General features: G+C 52.4%; 1 protein-coding gene across 3 annotated transcripts in view; it reads right to left on the bottom strand.

Moving 5' to 3' along the window:
• ACLY (ATP citrate lyase) overlaps window positions 1-19,460 on the bottom strand; it is a 50,345-nt gene extending 30,885 nt beyond the window's left edge. Inside the window, exons 1-11 of one of the 3 annotated variants that reach the window (XM_032279659.1) lie at window positions 19,287-19,460; window positions 13,636-13,821; window positions 12,392-12,514; window positions 9,557-9,619; window positions 8,859-9,049; window positions 8,340-8,419; window positions 6,669-6,799; window positions 5,753-5,871; window positions 4,768-4,904; window positions 4,032-4,093; window positions 2,826-2,943 (exon numbers count right to left, since the gene is read on the bottom strand). In XM_032279659.1, the coding sequence (XP_032135550.1) occupies window positions 2,826-2,943; window positions 4,032-4,093; window positions 4,768-4,904; window positions 5,753-5,871; window positions 6,669-6,799; window positions 8,340-8,419; window positions 8,859-9,049; window positions 9,557-9,619; window positions 12,392-12,514; window positions 13,636-13,794 (1,183 nt within the window). In that variant the 5' untranslated portion in view covers window positions 13,795-13,821; window positions 19,287-19,460. The remainder of the gene's footprint in view (window positions 1-2,825; window positions 2,944-4,031; window positions 4,094-4,767; window positions 4,905-5,752; window positions 5,872-6,668; window positions 6,800-8,339; window positions 8,420-8,858; window positions 9,050-9,556; window positions 9,620-12,391; window positions 12,515-13,635; window positions 13,822-19,286) is intronic. The other 2 variants (XM_032279658.1, XM_032279660.1) reach the window with 2 other exon arrangements.
• Between the last annotated feature and the right edge of the window lie 1,303 nt (window positions 19,461-20,763).

The raw sequence follows: 20,763 nt of genomic DNA, 5'->3' as shown, positions 1-20,763 counted from the left end.
ACAAAAAAATTAGCCAGGCATGGTGGCACGTGCCTATAGTCCCAGTTACTTGGAGCCTCAGATAGAAGGATCCCTTGAATCTGGGAGGCAGAAGTTGCAGTGAGCCAAGATTGCACCACTGCACACTCCAGCCTGGGTGACAGAGCAAGACACTGTCTCAAAAAAAAAACAAACAAACAAACAAAAAGAAACAGATTTACTTACTGGCAAGATTCAAGTAACCAAATGCATTATCAGAGCCCGTATTCCTGTTCACAGCCTGGACCCCAGCTCTCCAGCTTTCCTTAGCCCTCACTGCATGCATACACCAGCGCCTCGTCTCTCTTAACATCCTGAGCCCATTCCTCCAGCGCACTGGCCCTGCTCCTTCCTCTGCATGGAGCTCATATGGAGCTTCGCCTGGCTGCTCTCTGGTCTCCCAGCTCAACCCAAGCACCACCTCCTGAGAAAAGACCCCCTCTGACCTTGACGGTCACTCTATCCCATGTCATAGACAGACATGTATAGACAGACATGTATAGTCTATACAAGACTCCTCCTTGTATAGACAGACCCCTAGCATCTTCTCCTACTGTTCACTTGTGGAATGTTCTAAATTTTTTTTTTTTTGAGACAGACTGTTGCCCAGGTTAGAGTGCAGGGATGCGATCTCGGCTCACTGCAGTGTCTACCTCCCAGGCTCAAGCAATTCTCCTTGGGAGGAGGCTTGAGGCTGAGGCTCAAGTGGGAAGATCACTTGAGCCTCAGCCTCCCGAGTAGTTGGGATTACAGGCATGTGCCACCACTCCCAGCTAATTTTTGTATTTTAGTAAAGACAGGGTTTCACCATGTTGACCACCAAGTTGGTCTTGAACTCCTGACCTCAGGTGATCCACTCACCTCAGCCTCCAAAGAGCTAGGATTATAGGTGTGAGTCACTGAGCCCTGCCTGAATAATTTTAAAAACATCGTTTGGTAAACTTCACTGTGCTGTCCCTGGGCCTAACCCACTGTACGTAGCAGGCCCTCAACTGTGAACCAGCTCTATTTAAAAAAAGGAAAGAAAAAGCTCATGCCTGTAATCTCAACACTTTGGGAGGCCTAGGTGGGTAGATCGGGTGAATCCAGGAGTTCAAAACCAGCCTGGGCAACATGGCAAAACCTCGCCTACAAAAAATTAGCCAGGCGTGTGCTAATTATTTGTACAAAAATTGTGTATTTATTGTGGCATGCATCTGTAGTCCCAGCTACTCAGGAGGCTGAGGTGGGAGGATCCTTTGAGACTGGGAGGCAGAGGTTGTAGTTAGCTGTGATCACATCACTGCCCTCCAGCCTGGGTGACAGAGTAAGACCCTGTCTCAAAAAAGCAACAACAAAAAAATTAATCCTATTCAATTCAAACCTAAGTCAAATTGTGTCACTTGGCTGGTTGTAGTGGCTCATGTCTATAATCCTAGCATTGTGGGAGGCCAAGGCAAGAGGATCACTTGAAGCCAGGAGTGGTGTGGTAGTGGTCATCCAGTAGTCCCCAATACTTAGGAGGCTGAGGTGGGAGGATCACCTGAGCCCACAAGGTTGAGGCTGCAGTGAACTATGATGGTACCACTGCACTCTAGCCTGGGTAACAGAGCAAGGCACTGTCTCAAAAAAAAAATTATGTGGTGGTTCTGCTTAAACACCTCTTGTGCCGGCTGTCTCAGAGTGATGGCTAAGCGCTCCTGTGACCTGTAGTGTCTTGCTGCCTCTCTCTCTCAGCTCCAGCGCCTTACCACTGCAGGGCCTTGGAGCTTGCCCTTCCCTCTGCCAAGAGTCACCATGGTGCTGCTCCCTCACTCCAGCTGTTTGCTCAAAAGTCAGTTTTCTTTTTTGATACAGGGTCTCACTCTGTCGCCCAGGCTAGAGTGCAGCAGCATGATCACGGCTCACTGCAGCCTTGACCTCCCAAGTAGCTAGGATTACTGATGTGTGCCACCATAACCAGCTAATTTTTGTATTTTTTTTTTGTAAAGATGGGGTCTCATCATGTTGTCCAGGCTGGTCTTGAACTCCTGAGCTCAAAGGATCCACCCACTTCAGCCTCTCAGAGCACGTGAACCACCATGCCTGGCCTTGATCAAGCATTTTCTGATCACCCTGTTGAAGGCTGCCCTATCCCTTCCCACACCACACATTCTCCCTTTCCCTGTTTTGTTTTCCCCTGGCACTTGCCACCCCCTGACATCGCAGTCTGCGTCCTCCATTCCATGATGGCTTGCTGTCTGTCCTGTTTGTGGTTGTAACCCTCGTGACCAGCACAAGGCAAGCGGTTTTTGTTTTGTTTTTGTTTTTGTTTTGAGACGGAGTCTCACCCTTGTGGCCCAGGCTGGAGTGCAATGGCTTGATCTTGGTTCACCACAAACTCCACCTCCCAGGTTCAAGTGATTCTCCTGCCTCAGCCTCCTGAGTAGCTGAGATTGCAGGCATCCGTCACCACATCCAGCTAATTTTTTTTTGTATTATTAGTAGAGACCCGGTTTCACTACATTGGTAGGGCTAGATACAAACTCCCGACCTCAGGCGATCCACCCGCCTCAGCCTCTGGGATTACAGGTATGAACCACCACGCCCGGCCACAAGTGGTCTTTAATAAGTATTAAGTGCAGAGCTGAATGAAAATGCTTTCCTGACCATTCCAAAGTTTAGGATAATACTCTGTGTTGGGACACGGAATGGTAACCCTAACTGCCTACCCAGGAAGGGGAGTGGAGAGCGAGAGAGCCCAAGACTGATGCTTGGGAATCAGGAATCCCAAGGAGGAAGGCCACCCACACTCAGAGTGAGAGGGAGAGAAAAGGTCCCCATCTTACCGACTTCTCCCATTACCCGTAAGCCCTCCTGATAGTTAGGGCCACCTCTTCGGACGAAGATTGTGACTTCATGCTCCTTCAGGGGGCCCTGGTAATCTCGAATCGCTCTTACGATGCCCTGGAAGCCCAAAGGAACAACAGAGACATGTGACTAAATACAAGGTAGCAACAAATAAATGATTTATAACCATGAGAAATAAACGGACCAGGTGTATGTGACAAGGGCTACTCCTCAGGAAGCATGGGACTATGTACAGCACCCAAAGGCCTGTGACATGATCACTCATAACACCACTGAGTTGGGAAGGTGGGGTACCGGGGATTGACACCCCTTTATGTCATGGTGCTCCAGGCCTCCTCAAGGCCTTGCTGGTTTCTCTCTTGTCCCATCTACAGTCATTAGTCCCTCTTACTACAACTTTTTTTGGTGGGGATATCTACGTTGGGCCCTATGCAAGGGTTCTCAGAGGTACTAAGACATAGCCAGTGTCCTATGAAAGCTTCTTAAGTGATGTGCGGGAACAGTTTTTTTTACAGTTCTTCTTTTTTTTTGAGACAAAGTCTTGCTCTGTCGGCCAGAGTGCAGTGGCGTGAGCGCAGCTCACTGCAACCTCCACCTCCTGGGCTCAAGCGATCCTCCGGCTTCAACCCACTAATTTTTTTTTCGTTTTAGTAGAGATGAGGTCGCATTATGTTTCCCAGACACACAGCTTCAGACGCACAGGTACTGTCCCAATGTTTTCTCCACCCCCGTAAGAGATCCTGGGACAAGAGCCCCCTACCTGACCTGGGTAACTCATGGTAATTTGGCTCTGGCTCAAACTCCACTCTTTTTTTTTTTGAGATGGAGTTTCACTCTTGTTGCCCAGGCTGGAGTGCAATGGCGCGATCTCGGCTCACCCTAACCTCTGCCTCCCGGGTTCAAGTGATTCTCCTGCCTCAGCCTCCCAAGTGGCTGGGATTACAAGCATGTGCCACCACGCCTGGTTAATTTTTGTATTTTTAGTTGAGATGGGGTTTCGCCATGTTGGTCAGGCTGGTCTCGAACTTCTGACCTCGGGTGATCCACCCGCATCAGCCTCCCAAAGTGTTGGAATTACAGGCATGAGCCACTGCGCCCAGCCTCAAACTCTGCCTTCAAGGCCCCTTCCCTGCTTTCCCCAAACCCACTTTTCCCAGAAACTGCACCACTGCTGCAGCTGTTACCTTGAACGTGGCAGCCACATTGGTGAAGTTTGCAATGCTGCCTCCAATGATGAGGATCTTGCCTGGATTTAGAGTAAGAGAGAAATCAAAAACAGTTACAGAGGTAGACCTGAGCATCTTTCCAGAAATCCAACTGAGGAAGTTCTTGTTCCTCTGAATGAGGGTCCCCCATCTGCTAGGAGGTACTGGGGAGTGAGCAGGATAGTCTCTCCAGACATTCCACTTTATCAGCTCAACTCTCATTACCTATGCCACCAGACAGTGGTCAGAACAAACCCATAGGAGCGCTACGTAACTCCTAACCGACACCCAAAAATCCAGGCAGGTGGTAAACGGGTGCTGAGAATCACACAGGCCAGGTAATATAAGAGGGTAACTGAATTTACTGCAATCAGAGTTTATCACAATCAGATAAACTGAGTTTACTACAATCGGAGCAGGAGCATGCCACAGCCACCTCCTCCCTGCACTTGTCTGCAGGGCTTTATCACACGTTGCTTCTTACCCTCTCAGTCCCTTCCCATGGACAGATGTGCTCCCTGCCCTCTGTGCAGTAAGAGAAACCAAGAGCCAAAAATTCAATTATTAGCCTCAAGTTGCAAAGAACCAGGACGACACACAGCCTTGGTGACTCCTCGGACAAAGTTGTCCCATTGCAGCACACTGGGCTGTCCTGGGAGAGTGGGGGCAGGTGTGTGTGTGTGCGTGTGTGTGTGCGCACGCGCGCACATCTCACCATCTGGGTGCTTCTCTCGGGTCATGAGGGAGAGGATCGTCTTGGCATAGTCATAGGTCTGTTGCTCGCTGGGGGCGCCCGAGTACTCCCCATAGTTTGCCAGCTCGTTGACACCCCCTAGATCACAGATGGTATCGCTGCCAAGGAGACACAGAGGTCAGTGATGGCTCTCAGACTTGGGGCAGGGGATGGCAGCCTGGTGCCTGGGAGGACATGCAGATCCCTCAGAACACTGGAGTCAGCCTGTGGAACCGGCCTCTTGGACCCCCAGCCCCCAGCTCCCATGCGATTCTGGCCTGCAGGTTGGCGGTGCTACATCAGACTCTTCTGAGCAATACACTCTGCCTGCCCCAGGGCACTCGGGAGCCCCAGACAGACAATGGCAGGTAAAATGAATAATGAGCACCTCCCTAACACAAAGACAAGAAAAATCACACCCTGAAGGAGTCCCTGACAGGGCCCAAGAGAAGGTGTGATGCACGGAAGGGAATGGCAGATCACATATCTAGAAACGAGCAGGCGTCTACCATGCTTGAAGGGAAGACTGCTAATTATTTTAAAGGGTGTAGAATATGATCCTAACATTTCTATAAAGCAAGAATGTAAACATTTACATATGCTTGACAGGATATACAGTAGCTTGCTAATTGGGGTGACCTGGTCAGGGAGAGGATAAGGAAATGGCCAGGCAACTTTCACTTTCTAGTTCATTTTCTCTATTTGCCCTACCTCTGCATGGAGCACATAATTATCAGAATTAAAACTCATAAAACAGCTTCATTTTCACGCAAACGAGAAGGTTACAGGAGACACCGTGTGCAGGGCAGGCCCTCGCCAAAGTCCCTCAAAGCCCTCTAGGATGCTACTGCTTTCCTCTGCCCCAAATTCCCACACCAAAGTGGCAGGACCCCACCCACCCAGGTCACACACAAGTGGATGCTGGGTAGACCAGGCTGGCATTCCTTCAGCAGCCCCCTTCAGTCACCTGTACACGACAGAGGCGCCACCCCCGGCCACCATGGTCCAGATTCTCCCCTTGGGGTTCAGCAAGGTCAGCTTCAGGCTTGCCCCACTTTTGGCATCTAGGTCTGCAATGTAGGCTTCCTAGGGACCAGAGAGCAAGATAGGCCCTTAGTGGGGTGCCCCCTTTACCAGGTCCCAGATCTTAGGACCCCTCCCTGCATTCCCAGGAGGCACATGAAGAGGCCATTAGTCACCATAACAGGGTGGGAAGAAGGGACTGTGCAGGGCCCCACATGCCTTGAAAACACTTGATGGTGTCTATAAGTATCAAAACCACCCATAGTCACCGTCACTGCCCAGGGACAAACTTCCCAAATCCCTTCTCTGACGTCAAGTCCTTGGCCCTCTGCCTAAACTGAGCCTCACCGTGTCCCTCTGCTTGACCATGCCCTCACCCCAGCATCTGCCTGCCCAGCCCATCACACGCCATCCCCAGTCTCCCCAGGCCAGACCGTCTCCCCGCCCAGCCTCTTCCCTGAGCCTGGGGTACTTCCCAGAAAACCTGACCCTGCTGTGAGGACTTATCAGAGGACAGGGTGGGAAGGGGCAATTAAAATTCTCAGTGAGCAGCCGAGAGAACGACCTTACATCAGGATTAGGGGGGAGCCACTTGCAATCATGGAAAGGCAACAAATCAAGTGAAGAGCCGAGGGAGGCTGATTGAGAGAGAAGTCTAAAAGGATTTCTGGCTGGGATTCAGAGGCTTGGCTCACTCCCACCCCCTACCCCATTGGGGTTTTAAGAAAATTAAATGCTTCTTGGTCTTCTTTTCCCTGCCAAATAAACAGCTCATGAAGGGGGGCCAAATGCACACCAGAGATGAGTCACCTCCCCCTGGCCTCCCCCCAGTCCCCATCTCCCCTCTAAACCAGCCTTACCTCTGGATATGCCTCCCGCCCGAAGGGGGGAGGGAAGTCGATGTCGCCCCACTTCACTTTGCAGATGTAGTCAGCAGTGGCGTCTACCTTGGCCGCCAAGTCAAGGACATAGACTCCATCTTTGGTCACTACTTCGAGAGGAGCGGAAGCAATCATCAGACACCCACCAACCTCCAACCCTTCCACAAACACCACTCCCAAGACAATCATCAGACACCGGCTCTGGGAAGAGACGACTACCAACCTCCAAGCCCTCCGCAAATACCACTCCCACAGTGACCCATTCAGGTGTCAGAACTCTCTAAACTCAGTAAGAAACCAGAGTGGCACTTATTAGAGACAGAGCATTTCCCCATGAAAGGCAAAACAAATACTACAAGACCATTCCCCTCTCCCTGACCTACAGGTAATGGGACATAGAGGTCTGTATTAGTTGCCACGGCAATTTGCAAACATTTTTCCAAAATGCTACACTTCCTGAGTATCTAACCATGCGCAAAACCCATGGTCTGGCCACTAAAAACTGTTTTAAGGTACATGTTGCCGACAGAAGACCACTTCCCCCGCCGCCTGTATGCACATCCAAGTCTCCCAGGGGGAAGCCTCAGCGTCAGGTGGAGCGGGAGCCATTGGGGGTACTGGGCTCCCACACCACCCTGGTCAACAGGATTTGTTTATATCACCTCACTGGACATCCGTCTTCCTCCTCCCCGGGACCATTTAGCTAATGAAGTTAGCACAAGGCCATCTGGTCCATTAGAGGGGCTGCATTCTCAGCTGGAATGATTTGATTTCTCGCCTTCTTGGACTTTGCCCTGAGAAGGCCTGGCCAGAGCCAGCCCACACCACTCTCCCCCAACACCACCTGCTTCCTTCACAACCCAAGAGGCTAAGATCAAGCTCTTCCCAGCATCAAGGGTCAATGATTGACCAGCTCCCACAGGGGAGGCAAGCGTGGGGCCTCTGAGTGCCCCGGGAGGAATGAAGGGCCAGAGAGTGAGAGCAGTGCAGAGGCGGCTGACCTCCTACTGTCAGCACAGCCTGACCTGGTGGAAGCGGCAGCAGCAGCACACAGTCAGACCAAAATCAGGACTTCCGGCCAGGCAGGGTGGCTCATGCCTCTAATCCCAACACCTGTAATCCCAGCACTTTGGGAGGCCAAGGAGGGCAGATTACCTGAGGTTGGGAGTTCAAGCCCAGCCTGGCTAACATGGCAAAACCCCGTCTCTACTAAAAATACAAAAATTAGCCAGGCATGATGGCGGGTACCTGTAAATCCCAGCTACTGGGAGGCTGAGGCAGAAAAAATTGCCTGAGCTCAGGAGGTGGAGGTTGCAGTGAGCCAAAACTGCACCACTGTACTCTAGCCTGGACGACAGGGTAAGACTCTGTATAAAAAAAAAAAAAAAAAAAAAAAAAAAAAAAACCAGGACTTCCCCACCTCAGAGCAAGTTAAAACCCAAGAGGGATGCTGGAGTTGACTGAGAGAAAAATGAGTCTTTTGAGAGCTCAGGAACAGGAACTGGCACTAAACGAGCGTGGGGGCCCCTCTGCTTGTGCATCCCTATCTTGCCCTCTGGCCAGTGAGAGTCTGGTTCTCTGAATGCCAAGGCCAGGGTTGCCACAGGCACTGGGCCCCTTGACCCCTCCCACCCCAGCAGAGCCAGTTACCAAGGGGATTGATCTCGAGGTAGGTGAAGTACAGGTCCTCGTAGAAATTGAAGAGGCCGGAGACAAAACTGGCCAGAATTCTAGAAGGGGGAGGGACAGAGGGACAGTTGATCCATCAGGGAGCAGCTCGGCAGCACCCCAGGCACCCCGAAGCAATCTCTCACTGCCACTGACAGCTCCATTTCGCGACACACACCCTGCCAGCCCTTCCACCTGCTCTGCAACCCCTGCTCCCTGGACATTGCTCTTCAGCCACTGAGGCGGAAAGGAGCTGTCAGGCAAGAAGCTGGAGGCGGAGGCGCCAGACAGACAGGGGCAAGGAGGTGAGGGACGCTGGTGGCATATTTCAGTCTGGTTCCAAGGCAGTCCCCAGCCTGCACCCAGCTGTCTTCCTCAGGTCAAGCTGTGCCTACCGCCTGCTCCCAGCGAGGAGACCACTCTGCTCTCCCTGGTCTGCGCCCAGCACCCATCAGTCTTCTCATCCCAACTGCCACCTCCCCACCGTCCCTCTCACTCAACTCTTTCTTGTCTTCAGGGGCGTGGACCAACAGGTGTTTTTTGATGTCCTCGGGATTCAGTTTCTCATCCACACCAACAAGCAGCTTCTGGGCCTTGGTGTCCACATCACCCACGTCCACACCTCCCTCGTGGTGGAACAGGACATAGTCCCCTTCTCGGGTGGCATAGATGCAGACATAGAACTCCTCCGCCTTGCAGGTAAAGAGAGAAGGTGGTGGGACTGGGGTTGGGGGTGGGGTTGGTGGCGGTGCTGAACTGGGGAAGATGGGGGTTCTACCAAGTACTGGGAGAGGAAACCAACCCCCATGGTCTCGCTTTCTAAAACTCAGTAAAAAACATTCACCCAGAGACTTGTGCACCATCTCTTCCCTGAGGACAAGGAGAAGCCGCCACTACCCCACTGGCTGACGGTCCAGACTGAATCAGTGTGACCCCAGCTGAGGGATGGGTCCTGCCTGGAGGTCTTTCTCACCCCTACACTGGACTTTGTTACTAGTCCTAATTCCTCCCTGCTGCAGACCAAGCCCTTTCCTTCCCCTCTGGACTCCCGATTCCGCAGCACCTTCAGATCCTCAGTGCAGCTGCAGAGACCCTGGTCCCTCTGACTTTCCTCATCAGCTTGACTTCTTTCATGTTACGGTAGACAAACCCAAAGTTCCAGGAGGGAGAGACCCAGCCTGGAGCCGCCTCATACATACCTGACTGTGGGGGACAAAGGGCTCGATCAAAAAGTTCTTGAGGAAGCCTGTGGCCTTACCAACCTACAGAAAAATTGAAGGAGAAGAAACTCAGAGGGATGGCATGTCTTTCCATCAGGGCAGAAGGGATTGCCCAGGGGTGGTGCTCAAGCACTCCCACCATCACACCCAGCATAGACAGAATTTTCCAGAAAAAATGGGGTCAGCAATCCCTAAGCTCAGTAAGTCCTCATGAGATGCCCTTTCGCCCCTTGCTCTGGTGCGAGCTGTGGCTGAACACGCACCGACCTTGCCCACTCCTGGCCTCCTCTGGATGGTGACATAGGACCTGCCCAAGTGAAAGGGCTCCAACAAGTCAAGGCTGTGCCAGAGCTTGTGGGGGAGGGGAACTGGGTAGGAGGGAGGGGAACTGGGTAGGAGGGAGCTGACCATTCCAGTTCGTCGGCCTTGAGGTAGGCACAGTGACTCAGCCTCAGGACATGAGTCCAGGCATGGGGAATGGGGGGAGGAGGGGAGCCAGGGCTTAATCAGGGAAACTTCTCCACACAGACCCTCCTGGCTGAGGACCACACGCCTGCAGAGCTAATCAGCTGGAGTGATTCCCTGGCGGTGGCCGTGGCCCTCATCCCAGTAAGTTCCAAACCCCCACCCGTCCTGTGCGTCACTGCTGAGTCAGGGACCAGACAGCAATCCATCAGAGGTAATGAGCCGCTCCTGCTGGCCCGATGTCTGACATCCCCCACCTTCGCCGCCCAGAGGCCAGCAGGAGAAGGAAGCAAGACGTGCTCCCTTGGGGACGTGCTCAGCATCCCTCCCTCCAATCCTATCATCCTCTCTCCAAAGGCCTGGGAACTCAAGGGTCAGGTTGCTTCAGGCCTGAGTCCACGTGCAACTTCAAGGACCTCTTTTTACCAATGAGGGCCAGAAACTGTGAAATTAACATTAAGGGCTGCTCTGAAGAAGGCCAATGAGGGAGGAAGATACCTCCATCACCACCTTCACTGCTATTCCCGAGGCAGCTAAGGAAGAAAGGAGCTCATCCCTGGTACAGCTTCATCCAGATGAGCATCAGGCCCTTTAGAGCCACATGCACAGAGCCAGGTGTGGACAGCACATTCTTCCCACGCTAGGCCAGGCCTCAACCCCACTCCCTCCCTCAGTCCTCCAGCTCCCTTGTGGAGTGAGAAGAAAAAAACACAATTTTGTTTCCAGGTATCTCTTAGCCTTCCTAACCATGTTTCACTTTAACTCTCTCATTTATGTAGTTGAAATTCATCACCAAGCTGGGAAAAGTCAGTAACTGAATTTGGGCTTCGTGGCACATGTCTGTAGTCCCAGCTACATGGGAGGCTAAGGCAGGAGGATTATCTGAGGCCAGGAGTTTGAGACCAGCCTGGTTAACATGAGAGACTGCATATCTACAAAAAAAATTTTTTAAAGCAGCCTGGCATGGTGGCATGCACCTATAGTCCCAGCTACTCAAGAAGCTGAGGTGAGAGGATAACTTGAAGCTGGGAAGTGGAGACTGTAGTGAGACATGAATGTGCCACTGCACTCCAGCCTTCAGTTGACAGTGTGAGACCCTGTCTTTAAAAAAATAAAGTAGGCCAGGCACGGTGGCTCACGCCTGTAATCCCAGCACTTTGGGAGACCGAGGTGGGTGGATCACCTTAAGTCAGGAGTTCGAGACCAGCCTGACTAGTATAGAGAAACTCCATCTACTAAAAATACAAAATTCGCTGGGTGTGGTGGCGCATGCCTGTAATCCCAGCTACTCAGGAAGCTGAGGCAGGAGAAGCACTTGAACCTGAGAGGTGGAGGTTGTGGTGGGCGGAGATCCCACCACTGCACTCCAGCCTGGGCAACAAGAGCGAAACTCTATCTCAAAAAATAAATAAATAAATAAAGTAAAAACCAAAACATAAAAAGGTCCAGCATGATTGCTCATGTCTATAATCTCAGAACTTTAGGAGGCCAAGGCAAGACGATTGCTTGAGCTCAGGAGTTCAACACCAGCCCAGGCAACATAGCAAAACATCACCTCTACTAAAAATTTCTTTTTTTTTTTTTTTTTTTTTTATAAAGATGGGGTTTCACCATGATAGCCAGGCTGGTCTTGAACTCCTGACCTCAGGTGATCCACCCACCTTGGCCTCCCAAAGTGCTAGGATTACAGGCGTGAGCCACAGCGCCCAGCCTAAAAATTTCTTTTAAGTGGCCTGGCACGGTGGCTCATGCCTATAATCCCAGCACTTTGGAAGGCTAAAGCGGGTGGATCACCTGAGGTCAGAAGTTTGAAACCAGCCTGGCAAACGTGGAGAAATATAAACATAAAATTAGCTGGGTATGTTGGCACATGCCTGTAATCCCAGCTATTCAGGAGGCTGAGGCTGGAGAATCACTTGAACCCAGGAGGCAGAGGTTGCAGTGAGATGAGATCGCGCTACTGCACTCCAGCCTGGGCTGCAAATGCGAAACTCCCTCTCAAAAAAAAAGCGGTGGGAGGCCTCAGAGCCTCATCTCCATGATCACTGTTAAAGGATCAGACCATTTCCACCTGGCTTTTGAACTATATTGGGGTTTCCTCTACAGCACATCTTGCCCAAACCAATAAAACAAAGAAGTTCGGTGTCCTGATGAGGGAGCTGGGCATGGGCACTAAGACTGGCCCTGCTGCTGGTGGCCACCTGAGTGGGTCAGTGCCACAGGACTCCTGACTTCCCTGGGCTACAATGGGACTGGCTGTGGAGGTGATCCACAGAACTGCTGACCTGGAGGTGAACCGTATTTGTTTGTGTTACCACACATGTCCAACCTGACCCCATACCCACTCACTGTGGCTTCCTGTCCCAGCCGTGGCTTTAGCCAGGACTTCACCCCATCCAGAGTGAGGTTGACCCCAACTAGGCCAAGTTTTCCACGACGTTTGATCAGCTGGTCTGGCTTGACTACCAAGTTCTGGAATGAGAGGGGTTTGTATTTAGAGGGAGAAAGAATTAGATAAACAGTAGTAGTTTGGGGACCCAAAGTAGAGGACAGCAGGGATTGACTTCCCATTCACTCTGCTCCGAAGCCAGCCCCATCCATCCTTCAAGGTCAATTCCTGGAAGCTTCCCCCACCTACCCTAGCCAGTATCTTTCTTTTGAGAACCAGGTATCTAGAGCCATTCATGCCCAAATGAAGCCTGGCACAGAGCAGGTGCTCAGCAAATACCTGCTAAGTGAATAAGTGATTCCCTACCCTCCCTATGTAATACATTAGCATCTTCATTCAATGGTAAGCCCCTCAGAATATGGCCCAGAACATGTGTTCCAAAGAGGAGAACCGAGAGACACAGGCTTGGGGCAGCAAGGAGCCTTAGAGGTCATCTGGTCAACCCCATCCCTGTGCTTGAACCCTGCCTACAAAAGGCCCATCAAGTAGCCCCTAACCACTGCTCATACATCTCCAGAGCCAGGAAACTCCCTCCCTCCCTCCCTCCCTTTTCAGTTAAGCTGCCTCCTAGTGGGAGGAAACCCCACCACTGGTCCTAGGCCTGTTCTCTGGGCCCTGCCAAAGAAATCTAAGTGCTTCCCAACAATGGCCCTGCAGAGATCTCAAGAACGGAGCCTCTATTCCAAGCTGACCCTCCAGGGTCAGGGCCCTTCTTCACAAAGTACAAAGTGACACTTCCTAATTGCCTTGATACACTCCTGATATACTCCACTTGGGGGAAGAGAGAGCACACACCTACTTTTTACTGAGCAACTACCATGTGCCAGGCAGCAAGCATGCGAAATGCTTTCCAGACTTCTTTGCTAATTCTTAGAGCTCAGAGTCAGTATTATCCCATTGGAGCGATGGGAAATCTAAACTTCAAAGAGGTGAAATGGCTTGCCCCAGGCCACATGGTTAATAAATACAGCTGTGCTTTAGGTGCCAGTTTGTACAGTTTCAAGCCCATGGCAACGCTGCCCACTGCTGCTGCTGGCAGGCTCCAACCCTTGTGACCCCTCTTGGCGTCTCCAACAAACCAACAGCTTTCTCTTCCTCAGACCCTGGGCCTGGAAGAACAGCCCAGAGTGGAGGCAGGGCTCACCTGGCTGAGCAGCCAGGGGTGGTCCTGCAGCAGGCGGGCCCAGTCTGTGTCAGGAGTGACCCGAGCATACTTGAACCGATTCTGGATGGCTGAGGTGGTGCAGATGAACTTGTAAAGCAGTTCTTTGCCTGTCTGCTCCGAAATTGCCTTGGCTGACATGGCTGCAGAGGGTCCTGCTCTACCTGTTTGGGAGAGGAGCTGGTCAGAGGGGGCAGGCATGCGGAGGCGCTACCTTCCCCAGCAGGGCAGACCCACTCCCAGTTGCCCCAGATAAGAAAACCAGGCTTTTCTCAAGAGGAAGGAAAAAATGCTGTCCAGCAGGAGGAGTGGAAGAGAGATTTCAAGCATCACTTCTGCCAGCAGAGGAAGACAATCCCGAGACAGTGGGTGAGGGAGGCTAGAGAAAAACAAAGGTGCCATTTGCCCTGGGACTTTTGCCTCACCCTGCCCCATTCCCTCTAGGCAAACTAGCTAACCCACAACCAGACTCATCCTGGAGCAAAAGGCAGTGGCTGGGAGGCCAGGAATACCAGTGCTTTGACCCAAATCTGAGTGCTGGTTCCATCGAGGTGGGCACAGAGACACTGAACAGGTGAAATTGCAAAAGGCTAGCCTTTTTCTCCCTACAGGTTTCATCTGCCCTGCACCCAGATTTACCCCTACACATACCCTTACACACTACCAGGCCACTGGCCAAGCCAGCAAGTTTACTTAGCCTCAAGCAGGGTCACACCCTCAGCTCCTGGTTAGGAGGGGAGTAGGGGAGGGGGAGGATCATCGCAAAGCTCTTTTCTCCAAAGCTCTTTTCTCCCAGACACTGACCTCCTGCCCCGAGTACGAAGCAGACACAGGGCAGGGAAACTGACCTTTAGTACATCCCACCCGCTCCACTGAGTCATCCAGCTGCTAATTTAGACCAAAACTCACTAAGCAAAACAGAGGCCTCTCTGGGGACCACCCTGTACCGGTCACTTCTAGCTGAGCCAGAGTGGGAGGAGAAGGAGGAAAAGGCAGAAACCACCCTCCATCACATGTTTAAGGAAACTCATCTTGGAGTTTGAGGCTACAGTGAGCTGATTGCACCACTGCACTCTAGCCTGGGTGTCAGAGCAAGACCCTGTGTCTAAAAAAAGATAAAAAGAAACTCATCTCATATGAGCTCTGGGAGGTACACTGAGATTTACAACCCCATTTCTTAGATGCGGAATAAAAGCTCAGCGGGGTTAGGATAACTTGCCCAAGAAGTCCACCTAATAATAAGCAAGGTTGTGACCTGAGACTCAAACCCTAATACGCCTAGGTCCCCAGAAAAATCCACATCAGCCCAAGAAAATACCATTTTTCCAAGAACAAGGCCCATGTGTCCTTTTCACTTCAAAGAGTTCATGATAATTTCATCATCCCCCCCTCCCCACCACTCTGTCCTGAGACACCCATTCTCCTGTGGGTAACTCAAGGAGTGAGCTGGGGAGGGGAATTCGGCAGGTGGAAATGGGGAAGGCCAAGAGCTTGGCTGGATCAGGAAGTCACTCCAGTCTCCCTGAGGCTCAGAAGCAAAGCTATTGAATTTGCCAGGGGAGAAAAAAGTCCAGTATATATAAAGGAGGGCAGAGTGAAGGAACTGGCTGGTTTACGCATGACGGAAGCTGGGTCTCCATTCCCAGTTCATAGAAGGCCAACATTCCAGGGGCCACTTTGCAACCCCATCCCAATTGGCCAGGCTGGTAGGGCTTCGGGTTCTAATCCTAGCTTGGCTGGTAAGCCTCCCAGCTAGTATCCAGCATGGAACACACAATGGGCACATTCCGCCTGGGTGTCTGCCTAAAGTGGGGTAGCTGGGAAGGGACTCAGAGGAGATGTTCCCTTTTCTGGCCTTCCCCTAGAATGACTTGAGATTCCTTCTCAATATGAGTTTCCAGAGATGCCCGACCAGCCCCACTGCCCCACAGTCCTCCACCTCCCATCCACTGCTCCATTTCCCAATCTTCTTGACTCAGACCAGAAAAACTGGTCCTGAAATTAAATAGGTACACCCCCCCACCCCCCTCCCAAACAGAGTGCAGCCCAGGGCAGATAAAGGCACACTCAGAGAGGAGAGGGCATGGCTGATGATCCTCAGCAATTCAGACTCCTTCCAAAACTCCAGGAGAAAGGAAGTCCCTCGACTTACACCTTTCTAGAAGTCTGACACTCCCAGTAAAACAGTCCCCTGAGCCTGGCAACTCCAAAACAGACACAAGATCCAACTTTGGAAAAGACAAGGAGAAAATGGACCCCTGCAGCTGAGAAATCACAATTTTATTGAGACTCAGATCATATTTCAGGTCCAAGAGTCCATCTCCATAGGGTCTTTGGAAGGGGGATGGGAGAGAAGATATACGAGGGGATAATAAAGGATAAAAAACAAGATTTGCCAGTTTACCAAAACAAGAGATTTGCCACTAGAGCCTTCTGGCTAAAATAGGGGAGGTTGAGACAAGGTATGTATACAAGAGAATAAAAAAGGGCCTCTGCATATTCACCAATACAGAGAAGGCACCTGGCTCATAAACCCAGGGAGTGGATTCAGTAGAGATAAACTGCAACTTTAATGGTTCCGTAAGGTCTTAAAGTCTCTCTAAGGCAGTGGCTCTTAACCTCTTTGAGGTCTCAGACTCTTCTGAGACTGAAGAAAACCCCAGAAAAATGTACACATATCCAACTGCGCACATCGTTTCAAGGTGCTCACCTGTGACTATCTGATGGCCCACAGACTGACCACCAATTAGGAACATTTGATTGGCCGGCATGCCTATAATCCCAGCCCTTTGGGAGGCCAAGGCAGGCGGATTACCTGAGCTCAGGAGTTCAAGACCAGTCTGGCCAACATGGTGAAACCCTGTCTCTATTTAAAATACAAAAATTATTGGCAGGGCACAGTGGCTCACGCCTGTCATCCCAGCACTTTGGGAGGCCCAGGTGGGTGGATCACAATGAGGTCAGGAGATCGAGACCCGCCTGGCCAACATGGTGAAATCCCATTTCTACTAGAAATACAAAAATTAGCCAGCATAATGGCTCGTGCCTATCATTCCAGCTACTTGGGAGGCTGAGGCAGGAGAATCGCTTCAACCTGTGAGTCAGAGACTGCAGTGAGTCGAGATCTCATCACTGTACTCCAGCCTGGTGACAGAGTGACAGAGCACTCCATCACACACACACAAAAAATTAGCCAGGTGTGGTGGTGGGTGTCTGTGATCCCAGCTACTTGGGAGACTGAGACAGGAGAATACCTTGAATCTGGGAGGCGGAGGTTGTAGTGAGCCAAGATAGTGCCACTCCACTCCAGCCCAGCCAACAGAGTGAGACTCCACCTCAAACAAAAAAAAAAAAAAAAAAAGAACATTTGCTCTAGTGGATTGGGCAAATACCTACAAATACCTGTCTGGGTTCGGGACCTCTCCCCTCAAAGTCTTAGTCTGGGCCGGGTGCGGTGGCTCACACCTATAATCCCAGCACTTTGGGAGGCCGAGGCGGGTGGATCATGAGGTCAAGAGATTGAGACCATCCTGGTCAACATGGTGAAACCCCGTCTCTACTAAAACTACAAAAAATTAGCTGGGCATGGTGGCGCATGCCTGTAATCCCAGCTACTCAGGAGGCTGAGGCAGGAGAATTGCCTGAACCCAGGAGGCGGAGGTTGCGGTGAGCCGAGATCGCGCCATTGCACTCCAGCCTGGGTAACAAGAGCGAAACTCCGTCTTCAAAAAAAAAAAAAAAAAAAAAAAAAAAAAGTCTTAGTCTGCATCCCCAGTAGCTGAATGTGCTGTCAAATTCGTGATAGATGGTTGGGCTGAGCTTGGACTCCGGGAACTGTTACTTGGTAACAGGTAATCTGTAAACCATTTGGGGGAAGTCATGCCCAGGAACCTGAAAACACACACATACACATTCCCTGAGGGACGGACCTTATGAGCTGAATGGGGTCTTTTCTGCAGACGGGTGAGTGACCCAGGATTGAGTTCACTTTTAGCAGACACTGAAAGAAGCAGCCTACACAGAAAGCTTAATGAAAGGAGCCTGCTCCCCAGGACACACCCCTGGGACACAGCTAGTGGAAGGGATCACTGGGGATGCTACTTAAGGTGCCTCTGGGAAAGACAAAAACACTCATTTGAAGGTTAGTATCTGCAGGATTGGAAATTATTATTATTTTACACAGTCTCACTTTGTCACCAGGCTGGAGTGCAGTGGTGTGATCTCAGCTCACTGCAACCTCCACCTCCCTGGTGATTCTCCTGCCTCAGCCTCCTGAGGAGCTGGGGCTACAGGCTTGCACCACCACGACCAGCTGATTTTTGTATTTTTAGTAGAGACAGGGTTTCACCATGTTGGCCAGGATGGTTTTGATCTCTTGACCTCGTGATCCGCCTGGCTCAGCCTCCCAAAAGTGCTGGGATTACAGGCGTAAGCCACCGCGCCCAGCTGAGAATTATTATTTTTATTATTTGAGAGGACAGGCAATCTCTGGAGTAAGTTCTAGAGAGGCAGAATTCTGTGAGTGCCCCCTACTAAGGCAGGCATTAGTGTCAGAATGGGGATGGAGGCATCAGCTGCCCAGTGTCTGAGGGCTCTTCCCACTACCGCCCCTACAAGCTGTTTAGGAAGGTTTCTAAGAGGTGAAAATCACCCCTCTGGGCAACTGGGACCTACCAGCTGTCCCTCACCCAATATTTTAGTTCAGCTGAGCCGGCTGGAAACACAAAGCAAAGTTAAGGGTGGGAGAGGAGTAGGCTAGCTGACCAAACCGTGGTGTGCACTTCTCCTTATCATCCCTTCCAAAATCCTCTTCCCAGGAAGACCTCTTGGGACCCTGTAACGGCAGAACTTGGCACTGCACGGTATCTGCCAAGGTTGGAGAGGGCGGCAGGCGCTGCGACTGGCCCACTGCCAGGCTCGACAGGAGGGCGGCGGCGGCATCCTCCAGCCCCTTGAGGACCTTGTCTTGGTCAGGCTCGGCGTCAGCTCAAGGGTGGGGTGGCACCCCGACCATCTGTCGCTCAGGGGTTGGACTAGACGGCACTTCTAGTGCGAAAAGAGTCCTTGCTGAGGCCTCCGGCATCCTGGGGCAGACTGGCCCTGCGTGGCCCGCTCCGGAGGCGCGCCCATCTCATTCCCTCCAGTTGGGCGTGGAGCTCAATCCAGTCTCCACAGAACCAAGGGAAGGGCCTGAGCCCGGCCAGTGAGGGATCGGAGTGGGACCAATCGCCACCGCGACTTCTCGTCCCGGCATCTGATGGGGGAACTCGGATGCGGCCAAAAGACGGCCAAGGAGGCTCGATAGCTGTGCCCGGGCGGCGTGAGGCGCGCCAGGAGGGGGCCCATGCAATGTGGCAGAGGCAGGAAAAGCAAGGACGGCGGCAAGCCCCGCGCAAACTCCCAAGAACTGGAATGTGGGGGGGCGGGGGAGAGCGTCGACACGCGGCCACCAGCCGGGACCCCGGGCGAAGGCGAATCTAAAGCTAAGACCCTCAAAACTTCCAAGCAGGTGCATGGAGGGCGCGTGAGCACCTAGCCCGCCTCGAGGAAGGCGGTTCCGGGTTGGGGGAGGGAGGCAGGAAGCTCCTAGGGCGAGTGGACTCCAGACAGCGAAAACAGTGGCCCGCGCTCACCTCTCTGCGAAAGTCCGTGCGCGGCACTCGCTCCACGGGAACGACGAACACCACAAAATCCGGAGCGCTCCAGCCACCGGCAGCTACCCGGGATCGGGCTTTTGTCCCGGCCCAGCCGGGCTTCTCCCCGCCCCCATCGGCTCACAGCGAGAGCGGCCCCGCGATTGGTCACACGCGTTCCCTAGCCTGAGCGCCAGAGCTCCTCCCAATTCGCTGCCGCTGTGTCCCCGCCCCTTGAGGGCGGGCCCCGGGGCCTGCTGGGACTTGTAGTCTCGCTGGCCCGTCCACCGCCTCTTGGGAGTCGGCGGGGCGGGGTCGGGGGCGGGGCCCCGGGTGGGCAGATGGGTCGGGCTAGGCTGGGAGGAGAACGCGCGGGCCTTGGGGTAGTGGCCTGATCGCTTGGGGGGCTGGACAGACTGCTACTCGGGGAGTTGGGGGAAGGGAGGGTGGGATGTTAGCCCTACTGGCTGTAGAGCAGCTTGGGGACCTGGAGTCCCCTTGCTGCCTCCCTTGGGAGAAACGGACGTCTGCATCTGGGCCGCACCGAACCTGATTGCTTAGACCATCTCTTTAAGCAGTCGTGGCTGGCAGGCCGCTTTCCATAAGCACGTGGCGCCTCTCCCCTCCCTGGAGTCTCCCTAACGGGCCGATGGGGCAAAGCTGAGCTGAGTTTAACAGAGACTACTTCCCAGTGTGGGATAGGGCGGAGGCCACGGTAAGCAAGTGAGGCTACGAGGGTGTGAGACACAGCGCTATCCATCCCACCCACCTGCTCGCCTCGGCATGGATCTGGGCGGGGCTGGGAATTCAAGGCGAGATTCCAGCGCAGGGCTGGAACCATCTCTGACAGTCTCTTGCTCCCACCAACCTCAGGTTTAGACACTGGAATGAATGAACTGCTGTCTCCCCCTTCTCCATTACCTGAGACAGATCGTATTTTCCAAACCAAAAACTGGGACATCCAGTCTGACAGGTGCTGGTGAACTTGTGGGGCAGAATACATGAAATCAGTCCTGGAAATCAGGACATGTATTTACTGTTCTAACATGCTGCGGCCTCCTTCCCTACCTGCACCCCAACTTTGTAGGTCCCGAGCTGCTCCCTAAGCCTAACAGCTGTCTAGTTCCAGGAAGAAGGCCAAAAGCATCCGCTGTTCAGCTCAGGTGAAGAGGTCAGCCCAGAATGCAGGGAAGCAGCAGGCCTGTGCTCCTGCCAAGCACTTAGGGTCATACTCCCGCTGCAACAGTGTTGTGACACTTACAGACAAAAATTTCTCCAAAAGCCTCCTCCCCCCACTTCTGTTGCTGCCAGGAGCAAGGTAACTGAACTTGCTACCCATGCCTGAACCAAGTGCTCCCTGATGATGTCACTTTCTGGTCCCTTCCCTCCCATTCAACTTTTTGAAATAGCAGCTCCTTATCACCTTTCTTCTCTTAGTCCTAAAATGGGGGCAGCCAGGTGTGATGGCTCACACCTG

This window comes from Sapajus apella, unplaced genomic scaffold, assembly GCF_009761245.1.
Source record: "Sapajus apella isolate SASKATOON/1434 unplaced genomic scaffold, GSC_monkey_1.0 scaffold12, whole genome shotgun sequence".
NCBI classification, from domain to species: Eukaryota; Metazoa; Chordata; class Mammalia; order Primates; family Cebidae; genus Sapajus; species Sapajus apella.
The sequence above is the reverse complement of the archived record's forward strand: the minus strand, read 5'-3'. Positions and strand labels throughout refer to the sequence as shown.